We start from the raw sequence: 19,151 nt of genomic DNA on the forward strand, positions 1-19,151 counted from the left end.
GGATTTTGTGCATCAGAATGAGAAAACATTTTGATCAAGCACAAAATTGAAACTGCGCTTGCTGGAAGAGCCAAAAGTTGCAAATGTTTTGGTAATGTGAAGCAAAAATGTTCATGATACTCAGTTTGTCTTAGCTGCATATCAGTATAGCTAATCATGCATAACCCTGACCCAATGGAAATTATCCAAACCAGAGGTTCCAAGAACCTTCCTCTCAGAATTTTAGCCACCACAGACTGAAGCAGGTCAGGCATCAATCTTTCCAAGAGGGTGACTTCCATAATTTCCACTGTCAGGACTTAGAACCTTGCTGGATCACCATTTTTGTAGGGTCAGCTTCACATGGCATTAAAAAAAAAACCACAGGATCAGTGTAGTCAGACCAGTTTTCAACCACTGTTGATGTAGTCCCAGTCTCACTGTAGCTAAGCTCTTGAGTTCTTCTAACCATCTGTCTACCTGTGAAGAACAGATGCATTCTATGGGACTCGCTCAGACGTTTACTTGTCGTCACTTTCTGAGTCTGGAATGGAAAATGAATGAAGTAGGTGAAACATTATCCAACGGAAATGTAGATTTCTAGTTTTTATAGCTTTGCAGGTTTTGTGTAATGTATGTTTGCAGGAGTCCAAGATTTTAAATTAGGAACAGAGCTATGGAGCAAAGTCTGTAAATTAACTTTGCATTGAGGTTGAAGAGCACCAGGTACTCATCAGAGCATAGCCAGTAGAGAAGTTTGCTCGTTACAGCAGGAAATTTTATGTCATTTCTTTAGAACCTGCTGACTAGGAAAGGTAGCCATCATGCCAGCCAAACACTATTTTTGTACAGGGTGCATCCTCTGGTGTCAGTAACTCATTGAAGCTTCACTTCCTGGGGAACAATTGGGTTTCAGATGGATTCATTCCTTTAATTCAGCATTTGAAAGCACTCTTCCAAAAACCAGTTTTCAAACAAATACTCCACTTGCTTATATCAGTAGCTTTTCTTCCGGTGACTTTGGTCTTCTTCCTGCATTTTGATTGTTGCATTTGGGGGAAAGAGGAATTATATTTTTAAAAATTTGAAAGAGACCCTTATATCCTTCAGTTGGATCTCCTGTGTTGACGGAGGAGTGGTGCTAAACTGAGGCTTTTACAGCACTTACAAGCACACAAGTCACCTGAGAAGTTCAAGTTCGCAGAGTTTTCTTTTAATTTATTTTTTTTTAAATCAATATTGACTTCAGTGGAACTACTCGTGCTTCAGGTTACATGGGCATATAAGTGTTCTGCTGGGTAAAAATTGTAATGTTGGGATTGTTTTTTTCCTTCTGTTTTTCTGGGAGGTCATCCACAGAGCAACGGAGAAATTATCAGGTACCATTAAGAAGACTAAATAAAAATTGATTCTAAAAAACAATTAACACTTGGCTTCTGAATCATTGGGTGATGTATGCAGTATTTTTTTCTCTGTATCAACAGGAGTAAATTTACTGGTGGGAACGGAGAATGGATTATGGCTACTGGACAGAAGTGGGCAGGGAAGAGTTTATTCACTGATTACAAGGAGACGATTCCAGCAAATGGATGTTCTAGAAGGACTCAATGTGCTAATTACTATATCAGGTTAGTTCACTGTCTAAAAGTACCTGACCTGCATTGGGGTTGGAAGTAATTAGAGAAGAACTAGGTTATAAAATAGGTTGAGAAATTTCCTCTTACAGAAAATCACGGGATAGTTATTCTTGTTAATAGGAAAACTCTCTTGAATTTTTAACACTTAGATTCTCATTTCAGATTTAGATGGGGCTCTGGGATATTTCATTACCTGTTTAATGTATAAAATGGTTTGTGAGAGTTTATGAAGTGTTTCATATTCTTAAAATGGAGTGTTTCCCAGCAAGTTATAGTTTGTCAGTCTGTTTACATGTTTCTGCAATGGGTGAACATCTATCTAAGTGCAATTCTGTTCGAATATCATTAAATAACGTCATTCTGTGGTCAATGAGATGTATGAACAGTCACGTAAGAGCGATACGTGCTGTGAAAGCACTGGTAACGCTAAATGGATTAGTACCTTCAGTCTTTTCTGACAAAGAGCTTGGACTCTGCCCTTCGAGGTCCTGAGGCCGTTATTATCCACAGATGAGAGTGGCCTCAAGGTAGTACATAAGAAATGGAGGTCCAACAAGGAATGGCTGCCACTTCTCTACATTCCAGACTCGCTGTAGTAGGTGATGGTAAGAGCTGTTTGTCCCACATTGCCAGTTTCAGCTGCTTTTGACATGGTCCTCCTTAGACTGACCTGCTCTTGATCTTGCTTATTTACAAACCAAAGCAATAGAAAGACTGACTGAGTTAAAAGATGACAAAGTAATTCTCACCCTGAAAGGCATCCAAAAGAAAATAGTTACCTGTAATGAAGATTGTCAGTTAATTAGAACTAAAAAAGTCACTTACTCAAAATACCCATGGTAGGTTATATCTGTATTCCTTCCTTCACATCAGAGAGCAAACACCAGGCAATGTGATTATCTCTGATGATACATGCATCTATAGAGACCTCTTCTTTGACACGAGGAAGGAATTGTAGTCAGAAATTAAAACCTGACATGAAGCTTAATTCACAAGAGCACATATGCCAAATGTCATAGGGTTATTCATATTCCAGTTACCCCTTGGCGGTCATCATCACCCCAGGCTTTTCTTTTGTGCTGCTGGATTTGTCTGTCACCTTGACGAGCACAAAGATCTGCTGTACTCAAGGTCACAGAACTCCAGCTTTTTTTACGTGGGGGAGATCTTATGCTTCAATAAGTTAATATCTTTTTTTTTCTCTTCCCCCTTGCAAATCCCAGGGAAGAAGAATAAGTTGAGGGTCTATTACTTATCGTGGCTGAGAAATAAGATTTTGCGCAATGATCCAGAGGTGGAGAAGCGGCAAGGCTGGGTGTCAGTGGGTGACCTGGAAGGCTGCGTACACTACAAAGTTGGTAAGGCCTTGTTTTTTCCTTAGAGAGATGCTTAATCATCCTTTGTCATCTCATGACACCAGCCTTTTTCTTCAGCTGTGTTTCGAAATTGTATTGGGCATAATATCTCTGACTGCTTTCAAACCTGCTTGCTTTACATGGTGGATGCTTTGCCCCTTGTCATTCCAGATTGCACCTCCTCTTGCACATGGTGTTATGGCTATGTCCCATGAAGGCTGGAAGAAGGGAGTGCCAGCCCTGTTCTGCTGCTCAGTCAGGGGTTTAGAAATTCTGTAGTTACTTAAGACTTCAATTAGAGTGATGTTTTCCACCCCCAGGCTACCAGCTTCCCTCCTGGCCCTGAGTAACTGCTGCTGAACTGGACTGGTACAGTACTAGGAAATCATGTTTGTAGGATGTCTGTAGGTAGATGAGATTGATGTCCTAGAGCTCATTGCTGTGTCTTGATCATAAAAGACCTAAATATACCTCTGTTTAAATTTACACACTGGCAACGTATGTACCGTAGCAGTTTAAATACCATCTTGCATTTCTTTGGCTTTCAGGTATTTCGTTTGTGAAGGTGAACATCAGTGTTGTGATAGCTTCTGTCATTTAACTGTCTGAGGGGGTGTAATGTATAGCATAAGTTCTGCTTTATTGAAAGATGGTATATGAAAGTGGCGGTGTTGTTTTTTTCCTAAGTCAAATAGAGAAATGATATAGACAAGCGCAGGAGACGATGATGTGGCTGGCTCTCATAAATGCTTTGCTTGACATTTCTTTGCATTTAGATCTCGTTGCTTTAAATGTTACGGGTTAAATCCAAAAAGAAATGTGCAACAGATGTGTCATTTTCTTTGTGATTATAGCTAAGCACCACATATTCCACTTCAGTTGCTCATTTTTGGTTTTGGTATGTCTTTTTTTTTTTTTAAGTTATTCTAAAATTAGGCAAACATTTGGTGCTCTTCTGTGTTCACATATGACAAACCAAGTTTACTTCTTTGACAAAGCAGCTGCTGTTGTTTACCTGTTGGTGAATCTTCTTGTATCTTGACCTTTGTTCTTATAGTCATTTTTCCAGCTAGCAAAAGAAAAGGATGTGTTGTTTTGTGTTTTGGTAGGGTTTGTTTGTTTTTGTCTTTCCCTATCTCAGCCTTTGCAAGATTTCCCTGATCGGTATCCACCCTTATCTACTCTTAATGCTTCTGCTCTATGTTTGGGTCAGTGTGAATTGGTCCTGTTGCAAGCAGCAACAAACCTTAGCTCAGTTAGCATAGCACCTGCATTTTCTAAAAATGTCTTCCAAGCAGACGCTGAATATAAAATGAAGGGAGAATGCACTGAGATGTGATGCCCTGGTGTTCTGTTTCCAAACCAAATGCTTGCCTCTGGCAGCGTGAAAGAAGCCTCAATTTTCAATGTATGTTTCTTTGTTTATTCTCAATGGGCCCAACATGAGCTTAATCAACTTGGAGAAATGGCTCATCTCTCCTAAATGCTTACTCATCTCAGAAACATGGGAGTCCTTCGCCCACACTAGCACATGGAGATTTAACCCCACACATGAACAGTGAAATGAAAATTCAGCATGTGGAGCAAAAGCAGCGTAGTCACACCCGGCAACATCGGTGTGGGCTCATACTTGAAAAATAAAGTAGACTGACTTAGCTGTAGGGTCAAGACCTTTTTTTCTGACTAGGAAGAGAAATAGATGTATGAGAATCAATATATAAATGTTGCTATCTGAGAATAAAGGGACTACATGTTTGCAGTCAGGGTTTTGACACTGGTGATGTTAAACACGGATGTCCAGAATGCATTAGTCTCCTTAGTGGATAGCGTCTTCCTCTACAAATAATGCACTGAAATTATTTCATGTAATGAGATGGTCTTTGATTTAAGCGTCTGATACCTAAGGAATTGTTCTTCTTGTATTACAGTAAAATACGAGAGAATCAAATTCCTTGTAATTGCTTTGAAAAACTCAGTGGAGGTTTATGCTTGGGCTCCAAAGCCTTACCACAAATTCATGGCTTTTAAGGTAAGTTAAACTTCACTTTGCTTCAGACATACCACCGTCTCTCATCTACTCCTTGCTTTTGACTTTTGTTGTTTTTTATAACATTTATTTCTAGTTAAAGATAAAAATGAATATTCCTTTAAAGAAAATGTAGCTCATTTGACATACATTGGAGGTGGCAGGCATGAAACTGTCACAGTCATGATTCTGTTAGATGTGAACAACTTGTTTCAGTGCTGTGCCAAGATGTACATTTAAATTCACGAAGCTGATGCTGATTTCCCTCGGAGAAAGAGGAAATGTAACATGAATGGTACTTAGCCTAATTTTTGCCTAGTCCATTTCTAGAATATGGATTTTTTCAAAACACAGGTGAACTATCCAACTCTCTTTGTGGCCCAAAGGTTGATGGATACTTAGCTCCTTAAATGTAACGTGCTGGTAGAGCAAAAATGGGTAACTTTTCAGTTCTGAAAATGATTAAGGAAAATTATGTATGTTGATCTGTAAACCAAGAGCATTATTGTATTCTATAGTGTATTTTTCTTCTTGCAGTCCTTTACCTCACTTCATCACAAACCGCTGTCAGTTGACCTGACTGTTGAAAATGGACAAAGATTAAAAGTGATCTATGGCTCTCTAGTTGGCTTTCACGCTATTGATGTGGACTCTGGATCTGTGTATGACCTCTACCTTCCAACACATGTAAGACACTCTAAAAAGTTACATAAACACCTTTGTTATTTGGGCTGTATATTGGTGATAATCAGGTTAAGTGGTGTGCTGTATTTCAAAACAGAGGGTAAGAGGATAATTACTGTATACCAGCTAATAGAAAATGACTTTTTGCATGCTTTTGTAATAGTGAAGTTCTGTTAAAAGGCTTTTTTTTTTTTTTCCCCAGATTTAGAGTATCAGTTTTAACGGTTTAATGTCAGAAAGCCATTGTATGGACAGTACTATTTTTAATTGATTTATCCTGGAAATATAAGACTTTTTTAAAGCATACAAAACCACAATATTGAATTTGGTGACTTTCATAATCTGCCAATGTGTTTTTCTGTCTTGATCACTAAATTGAGCTGAAATTTGGCCTGGTTTAAAAAGCTGTGCAGCATATGTTTAAATCTTGATCTGCTTTCAGGCATGTTATCTTTGCATCAAAGAGTACCTGTAGCTAGAGGAGCCACGTATAAATTGAGTCCAAACATGCATTCACATGGGTTAACAGGTGAACACATGAATAATCCTAATTTCTTCACTGTGGAGCAAACTTGCATTCATTTTACATGATTTACATGAGCTCATGTGATCTACAAATGTGATTTGCCTTTTAGTCATGACTCTGCAGAAACCCAGCTTCCAGGCCAAATAAATTTGCTGATTTTCTTACTGCTCAGTTGCCCATGAAATCAGTCCTTACATTAAGAAGAATTCAGGATTTTCTGCTTAGGTTTTCAAGCAGAAGTTGGCATGAAGATGTTGATTTCAGGTACATGTTGCATGGTGTACCTGTTCGCTGAGAGATGATGTTGACTGCTAAAAACAGCCTAAATTGAGTTAAAAGCAAAGTAATTACTCTGCAAAAGTAAAAGAGTGGTATGGGGCTGTCCAGTATGAAATCTGTGCTCTTTTTTTCTTTTCTTTTTTTTTTTCCTGTTATTTCTTAGCTGTTCTAGATGGTTCATTTCAAAGTTGTGGGTCCCAAAAGCCACAGAAATTTAGGGGATTAAGTCCAAAAAGCTAGTGGATTCCCATGGCTCTGGTCTGATGGGGGGCTCCCAGCAGGGGAACTTCTGTGCTCACTTGGAAAAACCCTCCCTGAAGTCAGCAGAGCTCCACACAGGCAGAGTGTTAGCTGATGGGTGCCACTGCTTCCGTGTATGCCAAGGGATGGGACTTCCAGTAACACTCGAGGTTTGGAGGGATCTCATCCCACATCTGCATGTTGCAGCCTGGTCCAAGACCCTTTAATTTTTTTATTTATTTTTTCCTCCCTCTCTCAGCTCAGTGTTTTCAAACCAAACGAAAACCCATGCCCTGTGGCAAGCCACTTGATCACCCTGCTACCCTGACGAGTGACAGCCTTCAAATTGTCACACCTGTGTTTTCTGATGGCCACAGTGTTTACGGATGATGGTTTATAAACTTCTCTTAATTGCAAACTGCTCTAGGTGTTCAGAACAGGCTGCTGAATCACCTGCTACAAACCTGAGCTGTTTTTTGTTTGTTTGTTTGTTTAAGGGCCTTAATATTTGTGTTGTTAGATGGCTTATTTAATCCAACAATTAGTAGCTTTGTTAACTATGCAGCTATGGAAAATTCACATCAGTTGATAAATGTAAGCGTGATGCCTGCGTGCCATCCCTGGAAGTTGGTTGCTAAGCGAGGTGAATAATGACTTGTCACAAAGATCATCAGCATAATTGCCCAAGATGTGAAAGGCAGAGGAAAAGGGGAGCCTTCTGAGTGGCTGCAGTTCTCCAACAGGCTGCGGATATAATTATGCACATGATGAGAGAGATTTCCCAGGTGATTGTCCTGAAGATGTGGGGCACCTTTAAGACTGGCTCCATTTGCGTGTGCTCTTCAACCAAAAGTTAGCATGTACTAAAAATATATTTTCCCTTTAGAGTTTTAGACCTGAAATAAATCTGCTGCTACGGTAGTCCGTCTTTTTCGGTATTTTATTATTTCAAAGAGCATCTGATAGACTGGATGATTTTCTCAAGGAGCTTTGTAGTGACAACAGAGCAGACTTCAACAGGCTGACTTTAGATACTCTTGCTTTCTGGTAGCCTCTTTTCCTGGTTCCCCACCTCTTTCTCCATCTCTTACCTGCTTCGATCGCTCATGCGAGTACCAAGGCAACGCATTAAAATTGCTCTGCGGCTCTGGATACCCGTTCTAGTGTTACGGATAGTTGTTGCGGAGGCACGGAGTCAAGTGGTTGGCCTGGGTGTATTCAGTTGGGCAAGTACAGCTTCGGTGCTTCTTTACTGTTCATTCTGCCCTTCCGGCATGTGTAATGTATGTGCTTGAAGAAAACAGATCTGTGTGTTGCTGGCTTGTGAAAATGATGCAGAAACTCCAGTCATGTGCTTCCTAGAAAGATTCATTGTAGTGGTTTAATTGACTGCTTAATTATCCTGTTTTGAGTAGTGCTTTTTAAAAACAAAACAAAAAGAAATGCTTTCTTAATGATTTTAAGGTTTTCCTCGTTTTCGTTCAAAAGTGCTTTCATAAAACCCCACCTCCATAGTTGTATACTTTGACTTCTTTTTTTTTTCACTTGGGACATGTGTTGGCTTCTGGGAGAGATTCTAGTGCATCGAGCAGCTGTTAAAATAACTTGTGTGAGTGAAATGCACTGTTTCTTGTGGCATGCAGAAAACATATGCTGAGCAACACTGAAAAGGGGAACTATTTGTAGGGAAGAATGTGGGAAGGGAAGGACATAGAGTGGCTTGTGTTTGAAAGGTCCAGGTACAATGTTCAGCTTGCTGTAAATACTGTTAAATTTACATTTTTTTTTTGGCTTGAAAGGGGATAGGGAAATATCATGGAAAGTGAAAGCACTGGTTTCCTGGAACATGGAAGCTTTTGTTCTTCCTCCATCTTCTGAAATAACTGTGAATTCAAATTTATTTCACCTGTCTTATATTTACATAATGCAGGTGTTTCATAAATAAGTCAGTATTATTGTGTCTCAGTGGCTCCATGGCTTCTTGAAACCCGTTAATCCTAGTAAACATAAAGTGAAATACTGAACATTGCCTTGTTTGCAAACCTACTGTAATATCTAAAGGGGGGAGGAGAGGAGAAAACCTATTTCAGGGGCTAGCTTGCAAACTGCACAGCTTTTCTGAAAACAGGCGTTTCTTTCACTTTCCATGAGCTAGTTCTTTTTATTGCTCTGTCAAGCTAGTTAGATTGATATAGTCACTAAAATTGCAGTCCATTTTCTGATATAAATCTTAGCAAAATATGATTCTAGATCCAAGGAACTATTCGCCCACATGCCATTATCATCCTCCCAAACACCAGCGGAATGGAACTGTTACTCGCCTACGAAGATGAAGGCATCTACATTGATATATATGGGCATTTCACAAAGGAAACTGTTTTACAGTGGGGAGAAATGCCAGCATCTGTAGGTATGTATGAAAAACTGCATTTTATTAAACGTAAGGTTCTGCTGCATGAAACCTGACTACTTTATGAGGTTTGTATCTATGCGAAAGTGGTTGTGTGGCACATAAAGCAACTTCTGAGCAAAACAGATATCTGGAGAGTAAAGAGGTTTATGTATGTTTATGTTAAAACAGCCAACGATTGCAACAGGGTCTTCAAGTTTGGATCACGGGGTTTGTATTCTTGTCATACCGTTTATTGCATCATACCCTTACTATACAGCCAAGCTTCCCTGGGGGTGCAGCCTCCAGAGAGTTTTCACAGAGAGAATTACATGAATTAGTGACACAAAGGTGCTTGTTTTCTGCTTTGATTGTTCATAGCCCATAGCATTTTTACGTAAAAATTTGCAACTATAGCAGGGTGAGTTATTGAAAAGGTCTGTAACTGCTGTCAGATGGCCCCTTAATTTTATCACTTCAAATTCACAATACAGGGTATTTCCAACAGATTCTCAGTCTCTCCATGTTTCCAGTGGCTTTGTAGGAGGAGATTCTCATTGTATTGCACAGGACAGCTGCTTGTTTCACCTTCCCCAGAGGGCTTCATGTTAAGTGTGGGGAAAACCAAGAACATAACACAGGCAGATTTTTGTTTTTATTATTAGTTGCTTTTAATTTCTTTTTTGTCTCATTCCTGTTCTTCCGGATCTTAAAACATACAAACAAACAGCAAAAGCCCACGACATTTAGATTGTGCAAAAGCAGATTATTAGCTTGGCAGAAACTGGATGCCACAGTGAAAAATGAAGAAAGTTCACCTTTCTCCTTGCATTTGTAGTCGGGTAGCTTTAGGAAAAGTCCATTAAAATCAGTAGAGTAACACCCTTGAGGAAATACCAAGTCTATCATTTGTAGAGGGTTTTCAACAGTACTGAGAGCAAGAAACCCGCCTCTGGAACACACATTGCTATAAGGGAACTTGCATTTTTTGCACTGTTACTATAAAATTCAGCTACAGAAGTACTTCAGTTCCAAGAATCAGGTGTGAGGTTATAACCTGACTGTGTAGTATTTGCTTCCCTCCACTAAATACACCTATCTCTGCTTTTCAGCCCCTACTCAGAGCTGCAGGGCACAATTAAAATCTATCAAGTCAATTCTCCATTTCTCATATGAAAATCTAATAATCCTTGATATGTTGAAATTTTATATCCCCTCTGAATTAACGTTAGAAACACTCTAAGAAATAATCAATAATCAAAGAGCAATTACTCGGGAAGGGTGTAGGAAGAGTTCTAACAAGAAGTACTGAATGTAATTGGAAGCTGCACTGAAGAATGTTATCTCAAGGAGACAGCTTTCAAGACCCTTTTCATTATGGGAAGTACTTCCTTAGGCCTTAAAAAACGCAGCAAGCTTATTTAACATGAACCATTTTTTAAAAAAAACTGTCATGTTTTATACACCTTGTGGTGTGCATATATGATATCGGATTTTCATAAATATTTAAACTCTTTGTTTTTTCACGTGTACCTTGTGGGTTAGAACTCCTTTTTCTTGCCTTGGGAAGAGACGGAATTTTAAAACAAGCTGCCTTTATGTAACTGTCCTGCTTGAGATTAACCCTAATCTCATGTTAAATACTTGCTAAAGCATAGATTATTTGTAGCTATTACAGGCTTTTCTAGTTGTACTGCTTTTACTGTATGCTATGGCCTAAAGATTCACTGATATCAGGTAATTAGACAGTGTGTTTCAAATGTTGATACATAAGGAACAAAAGGCTTTATTACATCTCACTTTAGAAAGGGAGATATTGCAAGAATTATTGCAATTATTTATGACTGCTGCTTGGAAATCTGCAGTTTGTGACACTGGGTCCTGATTGCCCTCAAAGCTTTTTTTTTCACTTCATCTGGACAGAGTTTGTAGGAATGCCTCAGAAGTGTACCAGAGGGAGCTTAAGTCATTTTTCCTAACCTTGCTGAAAGTACTGAATCATCAAACCTACAGAAACGTGAGATAGGTTTGTAAAGCGTTCTTGTGCCTGGGAATCATAATTCCTTAACTTCAGTAAAAAATTTCCTTGCATGTACCCTGCTGGCACTGAAGTGAATAAAGCTTCACCACTTTGGGCCAGCTGAGTATATGATCCTCTGTGCCAGTTAATTACTCTCATTTAAAACCTCTTTCTGCCTACATCTGGATAGGTATGAGATTCTCAATTTCTCAAGGTTGATTACATCTTAATAGAAAGATGCCATTTGGACATTCTCCTTTCCACATGCTCATGTAGCCATTCCTCTTGTTCTTAAGTATGCAACCATTATAATGATTTGCATGGAAAGCCATCAGTGCAAAATGACCTAGGCATTTTCGTTAAAGTATTTTAGGGCAGTTAGATAGGAAGCGGTTGGAGCAGACACACCTCTGAGGGTGGTATCCTGTCTAAAGAATTTTACTGTACAGCAGTCTTGTCCGTCTGAATTGTTGGATTTTCTCTGTGGTCAGTCTAGAGAGATGGGCTCCACCAGATGGGAAGGCATCCCATTTGGAGACAGGTAGCTAAGGCAGATCCAATGAAGCACGCTACTGAGGTAGCAAAGAGTGAGTGAGATGAAATTTTTACGATGGTAAGGTAAAGAGGGCTGAGTAAACAGATAGGTCTTTGCAAAGCATCCCCAAGTGCTCAAAGAGCAAGACTGTAGGTTTTCTCTGGAAGGAAAGGTGTCACTCTGTCACTCTTTCGTTGTTTATAATTCTGCAGATTCCACAGCTGAAGGGAGGCAGTCTTCAAACACCCCCTCTCAGTTGTCATTTGAAAATTTTCCAGTATGTTAACTGGAGAACTCTTGCATTATTGCTGCTGCCACAGCACTGAGGTCTCAGAGCTGGATTTCTTTGAAACAGAAATTTTCAGTTGTTGTGATGTGGTACAAGATCAATTTGACTTCTGATTGCATTCACATTACAGCTAAAAACCAATTAACCCAACCTATTACTCAACACAAAACCCAAACTTTAAACCGCTCTGTTAACTATTAAATTTTTTCCCACCAGCTCCTATTCATCTTCTTGTTCCTCTGATATTCTAGTCTCCAGACAGAAACATGAGCTCTTATGAGAGAAGTCTGACAGTGTTATTTACATGGCCAAATGTAGGGAGAAGTTGCAAGTTTCACAAGAGATCCTGTTCTGGAATTTCCAGACTTCACAAGGTCTGACAGGAGTCTGCATGAGCTTATCTCAAAAGTTTTCACTCTGTGCTTTAGACAGGAGGGTCTTGTGTTAACCTCAGGGTGCTCTCTAGCCACCTTTTGTCCAGTTCTTAGTTTCTTTAAGTAAGTATTTTGAAAGAAAACTTCTGTAGTTGATAAAGTGTTTCTTGACTTTAAAAAAAAAAAAAAAAAGTGCATTATAATTGATAGATTTAGGGCAGGGAAACTAAATATAGCTTACTCTCCCAGTCTTTAAATTGGAACCTCTGTGACCTATCTGTTAATAAGAAATTGGAGAGAGGAAACTCAAATCCAATGGGAAATTAAAATTGTAGAAGTACTCTATCCATGTTTAATCTGAAAGATATTTCATATATGTAAGGCTAAATATAAATAGAGCTGTTATATTTTCTTTCTATAAAACAAGATTTTAAAAGGGTTTAAGAAACATCAAGTTAATATAATTTGAGAGCACTTTTGCCCTTCTGTGCAAGTAATGAATTATTTACAGTATGTCTGCTTGGCAGGTTGGCACAAAACCGGATATTCCCAAAGAGTAGGGGACCAATAAAAGTCCTGATTTCCTTTGCTGTGTACGTATTAAAATCAAAATGATGTTATGTGGAAAAACAGATAGGGTTACCAAAAGCTGGTTGCATTACTGCAGTAGTGTCCTTTCAACGCACTTACCAGTCCTTGAAATACTAGCTGGCCAACTCATGTACAGGAAACTCCTGCTCATATCTGAATGATTCTTGTTGGTCACATCTCCCATGCAGTGTTTTCCCCAGCAAACAGCAAACAAACAAGCCACCTCACGCCCTAAACATGTTTCTCACTTAGGTTATTAGTTACACTGGAATAATAATTGCAGAAGTGAGCAAGCAACAACTGAGAGCAGGCGTGCTTTGGAACAGAGATGCATATAAACATGTATTTAGTAAACAGTAAGATTCCTAGTCAAAATTTTATTTAGTCGTAGCTCTTTTTTGGGTGGTTAGGGAACTGTATGTGTTAGGTCTTTGTCCAGGGGAAAAAAAAAAAAAAAAAAGGAAAGGAAAAAAACAACTTATATTCTTATATTATATAAGTAATATAAGTTATAAGTTATAAAACTTATATAAGTAACGTAAGTAATAGCAGTAAAACTATTTAATAGAATTGCACAAGAGAAATTCCTGTCTCCTTTCCCTGTCTTCCTCCCCCAAATTGCTTAACCTCTGGGCAGTGACTTCTGAAGCATGGGCAGCAGACAGAAGTACATGCAAGTAGCTAATCAGTCCCTAATCAGTGGTCAGCAGCATCACGGGAGAGCTTGAGGCTGGGTTTGAGCTTTGCGACATCGCAGAACGCTGTTGGTATCTCCGTGGGTTATCTTCATTCAAGCCCTCAACACACACATCTCCCTTTCATTTGTCTAAAACAAACCAAAAATGTTATCTCGCTGCGCCCCAAAATAAAAATTAAAAAAAACACCACCACCACATGCTTTTCCCAAAGAGGGCAGGAATCAATAGAAGTCATGATTTCACAGAGCATGTGGGGTTGGATTGAAGGGCCAAAGAAGGGTTCAGTAGAAATGTAGTCAGTTTTAAGATCTGTATGGTCTCTAATAGTTGCTATCTCTTACTGCCAGCAAAATCACTGGGTATTCTTTTAAAGTTCTTGCCTAGCTGCATACTGGCCTGAGGCAATTTTCTCAAACGTGTCCAGAAAAGCAAAATTCAGTACTTATTTTTGTGTTGCATTTCACCCTCTCCTAAAAGGAATTCAGTAAAGCAGTGTACCCTTGTACCTCATAAAATGGAGTTTGGTATCATGACTCACGCATGCAAAAGTGGGTCAGAATCTTTTAATTCGTGTTTGGTTTGTTCATTTCAACCTCTTGGTTTGTACAGAATCAGTTGCCTTCGGAATTTGTGGAGTCTCTATGGCTAGAGGCCTTTAAGGTCAGATTAGACGATCAACTGTCACAAGTGATACTGGTGTGGCACAGAGATATGGATGGAGGAGAAGGTGCGTTAAGGTCCCGTCCTGCCCTATTTCTGTAACACTAATCAGAAAAGCCCGATTTTATGTTATTTCGCTAAAAAGCTGATCTGATTCTGCTTTCATGTAGAGATAAGTTGGGAATAACTGCTTAGGGCAGTGAGCCAAATTCAGCACATGAGATCAGAAAAGGCATTTTTGAAGAGAAAGAATTTAAAGACAAAAAGAAAACTGAAGAAGGGAAGTGAGATTGTAGTGGTACCTGGGCTCTGTGACACCAAGTGCACTTCTCTCAGACTGAGTGTGCTACTGATGTGAGACTAAGAGATCATTAGCTCATGTCAGTGGCACTTCATAGAAAGCTAATGGTTTCAGTATGGCTCAGTAATTTCGTTCACCTTTTCTGCCTCTCAACCGTTTCCCCTTGAAGCAGTCACTTCCGTGAATGGGGGCTCTCCTCAACCCGATGCTAATACACGCTGTGAACAGGAAACACCAAGTAGGTGGTCTCGACCCAATTTTAGAGCGTTCCTAATGCTTTCATGATGTTAAGAGGCTGATTTTGATCCCACTTCCCTCTACTGAGTTTATGGTGTGTATTCTGTGATCTCCAGGGCATACAGCTGACACAATTGGTGTAACAAGAACCACAGCTCGTGCACAACTGTACATCTTCTAAATACGTGGTAGTCTGGGTGAGGCAGAGGAGCCTCAGGTAACTCTGAGTGACTTTGCTCCAGAACTTTAAGCAATTTTGGCACATCAGTCTGAGCCAATATATGTATGTTTGTTTGTTTGTTTGTTTTTTGCTGAGTTACTGTCCAAAGGACAAGAGCAGCTAGCTCTCTGTGTCTAGGATTGCTAGAAACCAGTATAATCTTGCATCATAATATAAATATATTTAAACGTTGCCAGCTGGAAGCACGAAATATTTTTATCTAAAGCTTTATGAAGTGAAGAGTGGACTCGAACTATTCCTAAATTGCACATAGTGTAGGAGCTTTTGTTCCAGAGCAAGTAGACCTAATTCTGAGTATCTAATCCACTTGCAGTTCATTGTACATGGCACGTTTGTATTCTAGAGCAAGTGTTCTCATGGGAAGGTTATCAAGACTCAGTACTGAACTTCGAATTCACAGCCTGCTACCCTCCAAATTAATTTCCATGTATAAATTTTTATAAGTGGATAACCCCAAAAATGGTATAATGGGGTCTTTCTGTTAGCATATATGTCTTCAGATGCAATTTGAGAAAAAACTTCTTGATTCTGCTACAGGAATGAGTTTTGTGCTAGTTGTACTTTGACATTTGCCATCGTCAGTTGACAAGTTCTCAATATATTGGCCAGCCAGGAGAACATCAGTGGCTGAAGGTGGAATATCTGTATTATTATGTTCCTCTTGTAATACTGCTTGGGAGATCAGTTCCAATCTGAATATAGCAGCAATAGCTCAGTCATCCAGGGCTTTCAAGGATGCAAGGACCTGCAAGGATGCTATCAAATTGAAATCTGCCAAAGACATGGATACGGCTGATACAGACACAGGGTATTGACAACTTGAGTGCGGATTTCACAAATGGAAAAGATAAGGAGAATTTGAGTGGATTAGGTCTTTCATGGTGGACCTACATGCCCTATACTAAACTGTAGCCACAGAATGTCGTCGTTCTATCGTTTATGTACACAGACCTGCCTTGCTGTCCCACCCCCCGGAATCATAGCCTACCTGCGTGTTTGGTGTGTTTGCAAATGTTAATGTGGTGTCAGATGTTATCAAAAATAGCAGATGTCTGAGTATTGTATCTTTAGCTTCTTTACTTTGTGTGGTCTAGGCCTGCTTTATTAGGTGACTGCACGTTAGATGGGTGCTGCCATGCAGCAAGCCAGAATGAGTCTTTCTTGCTGCCTACAGCACCCTGTCATACAGGCTAGAAAATTAAGCATAAAGAAAAGAATATGAATAAAAAAGTGTTGATTTCAGGTGTTTGATTTCAAAAAATATCCCTCCTCTCCACCCTCTTCTCTCTTATCCTCAGCTCGTCAATGCTGTTTTGCTTTTCATGGAGAGGTTTATTCCTCTTTCCACATGACTGGGATACTGGGAAGTGATTTTCTTGCTTTCAGCTCTAGTGGCAGGGAAGCCTTCAGTGTGTAAAGAATAACTGAAAGAGAAGCCTACTTAAGCAGATTTGGGGAAAATTAATAGACTTTGGGGGAACTAAAATGTCAACGCTGTACCCAAAACGGACATGTTTCCAAGGAGGTATAGTTTTCACACATCTGAACAAGGATTATAAAACAAGGATTCCAAGGTAATATTAAATCAACTGCTACAAGAAGAATATACAACCACTGGAATATATTTCCTTTATTTTCTCCTGTCCTTGTAAAGCAGGATCACAGGCTTTTGCTTTGTGTTATCAGTGTGTATGGAAAGCCTAGTTTTTAGACAAAATCTAAATCAACGTGGAAGGTTTTAAGGAACAGACATTGTTTGCGTTAAAAAAGCAGGACAGGCAGGCAGTGTCCTCTGAAGCTAAAAACCAGTCAAATGCACACGTTCCCTCTAGAATATTTCAGAGCACCACAGTTCTCGGACTAATGAAAAAACAACTCATAGTTGAGCAAGAACAATAATTTCTGAGCATTGGCTATCTAGAGCATAAATAATGTGTTTTTTACCTTGGAAGCCAATACGTACAGTAATCAGAGGATTTTAATTGAAACTGTCCCTAATTTGAAGTCTGTAGTGTTAACTCCTTCATCACTATCCTGATTTCTCATCCAGTTGCCAGATTTGAAGGGAATAACACAGTAAGCTTCTGCAATGCTGGAATATCTTAGAATCATCCAGGTTGGGAAAGACCTGTCTTCTTTGCTTATATCCAAAAACAAATTATGGGAAGACAGTAGCTAAGGACAGTAAATGAATCATGCCTTAGTCTCAGATTCCAAAGCATTTAGGTTTCAGACTAACTCAAACTTAGCAGCAAACATACTTAACTTCCTAATAGATGGCTATGGAGAAGACAGTCAAGATTTTTCTTGGACATGTAGAGTGAAAGAAGGATGAGACACCAAATGGGCACAAGTTGCACGTTTGATAGTGTACTTAAGGTAAGTGTAGAGTCCAAAATAAGTGAGAAACTGAAATTCAGGTACTGTTCCCAAGACTTCTTGTGTAAACTTGAGTCATTCAGAATATGTTGTTATCAAACTGAAATGCTTCCGATCTGTGTTGACATAAGGCAAGAATCAATCTTTCAGCTGTTAAATAGCAGCAGCCCACACAGCTAATTTTCACAGCCTATATCCATAGTACAACAAAAAATAACAACTATTATAGGAAAAACAAAGAAAGAAAGGTTCCAGGCTCTTGAGTGAGCTAAAGAAGAGGTGAATGAATCTTGTTTTGGTTACCCTCGATCTTCTATAGAGGAGTTAAAACAAAGGACAATAGTGCCACTAGACTGGAGTCATTAGAAATAGTAAGGAATAGAATTAAAGAAAAATAGGAAAAAAATGCTTAGAAACATAAAACACTCTCAACACACTCTTTTCTGCTTTAAGATCATCTCTGCATAGTCTCTTTTTTCAAGCTCTGCATCAGAAGCTAAGAATTTAGCCTTTAAAAATGTATCAGCAAAGGTTTTGTGTGTGAATCCCTTTTTTTGAAACTAGCACTGTATTCCAGCTATATATTGGACTCCCACAAATGACTGGCTGTATCTGCATTTGGGGCTCACTTCTGTAAAACATTCTTGCATGAGATTAATTACTTGTGTACAGATAGTAACAGGCAAGTGTACTGGTGGCATTTTTTAACTTAAAAAAAATCTTTTTTTTCTTCTTTTAGCTTACCTTCAATCTAATCAGGTCATGGGCTGGGGAGAGAAGGCAATTGAATTGCGCTCTGTGGAAACAGGAAATCTGGAAGGAGTATTTATGCACAAGAAAGCGCAGAAGCTAAAATTTCTATGCGAAAGAAATGACAAGGTACGGAGATGAGTACAGTGTATTAATAGAGCAAAACCAAGTAATTTTCATCTACAAAACTAAGACCATTTAATTTCTGTAACTATGTATTTACACTGTTTTTTTCTTACCTTAGTATAATTTTCCCAACCAAAGCAAATGTTGTCAGTGAACGCACAAAGCAGTGGATATTCCACACCTTGACACAGCCCTACTTTACCCAGGGATGTTACAACTCCTGTTCCACCTAGCCTTAACTGATTTCAGAGGTGCTAACAAATACAGACATTGATGACTGGGCAGACTCCAGCACAGCACATGCAGTGGGGAGGACTGGTGAGCCAGCTCTGAAAATGCCTAAATACAAGACCGCCTCTCCTGGGCTGCCAAAATTACATGCAGCTCAGAGCAGCCATCAAGGTCAAAACAAACAAGAAAAAAAAAAAACCAGCACTAAGATTTCACATATTGAAGGCACCTGGAGAATGGATAATCAAGTATGATTTCTTGCATATGCCACAGCAGTGCTGGATAAATGTTCTCTGAAACCTGTTTAGTCCCACTGATTTATTTAGAAAACTGGGTCCCCTAAACTGTTTAGATTAATTATTTTAAAGTGTGTTCTTGTGATTTTCCAAATAGAAAAATATATATAGCAAAAAATATACCCCAGTTGTAGTACAAGCACTGTTTCCCTTTAAAAACTTTCTTTTTCAAAATTGAGGTGTGATTTATATATACTTGTACTTCGGACTGTGATGTTCTCTCATATTTTACGTATAGATAAAAATATTTTCATAAATGTACACTGACAGTAATTTTTTTTCCTTTTTTTCTTTCTCCCCCTTTCTAG

General features: G+C 39.1%; 1 protein-coding gene across 2 annotated transcripts in view; it reads left to right on the top strand.

Moving 5' to 3' along the window:
• NRK (Nik related kinase) overlaps positions 1-19,151 on the top strand; it is a 100,725-nt gene that overhangs the window by 77,817 nt on the left and 3,757 nt on the right. For both annotated transcript variants that reach the window (XM_013183667.3, XM_048075270.2), the window contains exons 25-30: positions 1,464-1,607; positions 2,840-2,974; positions 4,900-5,000; positions 5,535-5,684; positions 8,977-9,136; positions 18,180-18,319. In XM_013183667.3, coding sequence (XP_013039121.3) covers positions 1,464-1,607; positions 2,840-2,974; positions 4,900-5,000; positions 5,535-5,684; positions 8,977-9,136; positions 18,180-18,319 — 830 coding nt within the window. The remainder of the gene's footprint in view (positions 1-1,463; positions 1,608-2,839; positions 2,975-4,899; positions 5,001-5,534; positions 5,685-8,976; positions 9,137-18,179; positions 18,320-19,151) is intronic.

Source organism: Anser cygnoides, chromosome 13, assembly GCF_040182565.1.
Source record: "Anser cygnoides isolate HZ-2024a breed goose chromosome 13, Taihu_goose_T2T_genome, whole genome shotgun sequence".
Classification (NCBI taxonomy): domain Eukaryota; kingdom Metazoa; phylum Chordata; class Aves; order Anseriformes; family Anatidae; genus Anser; species Anser cygnoides.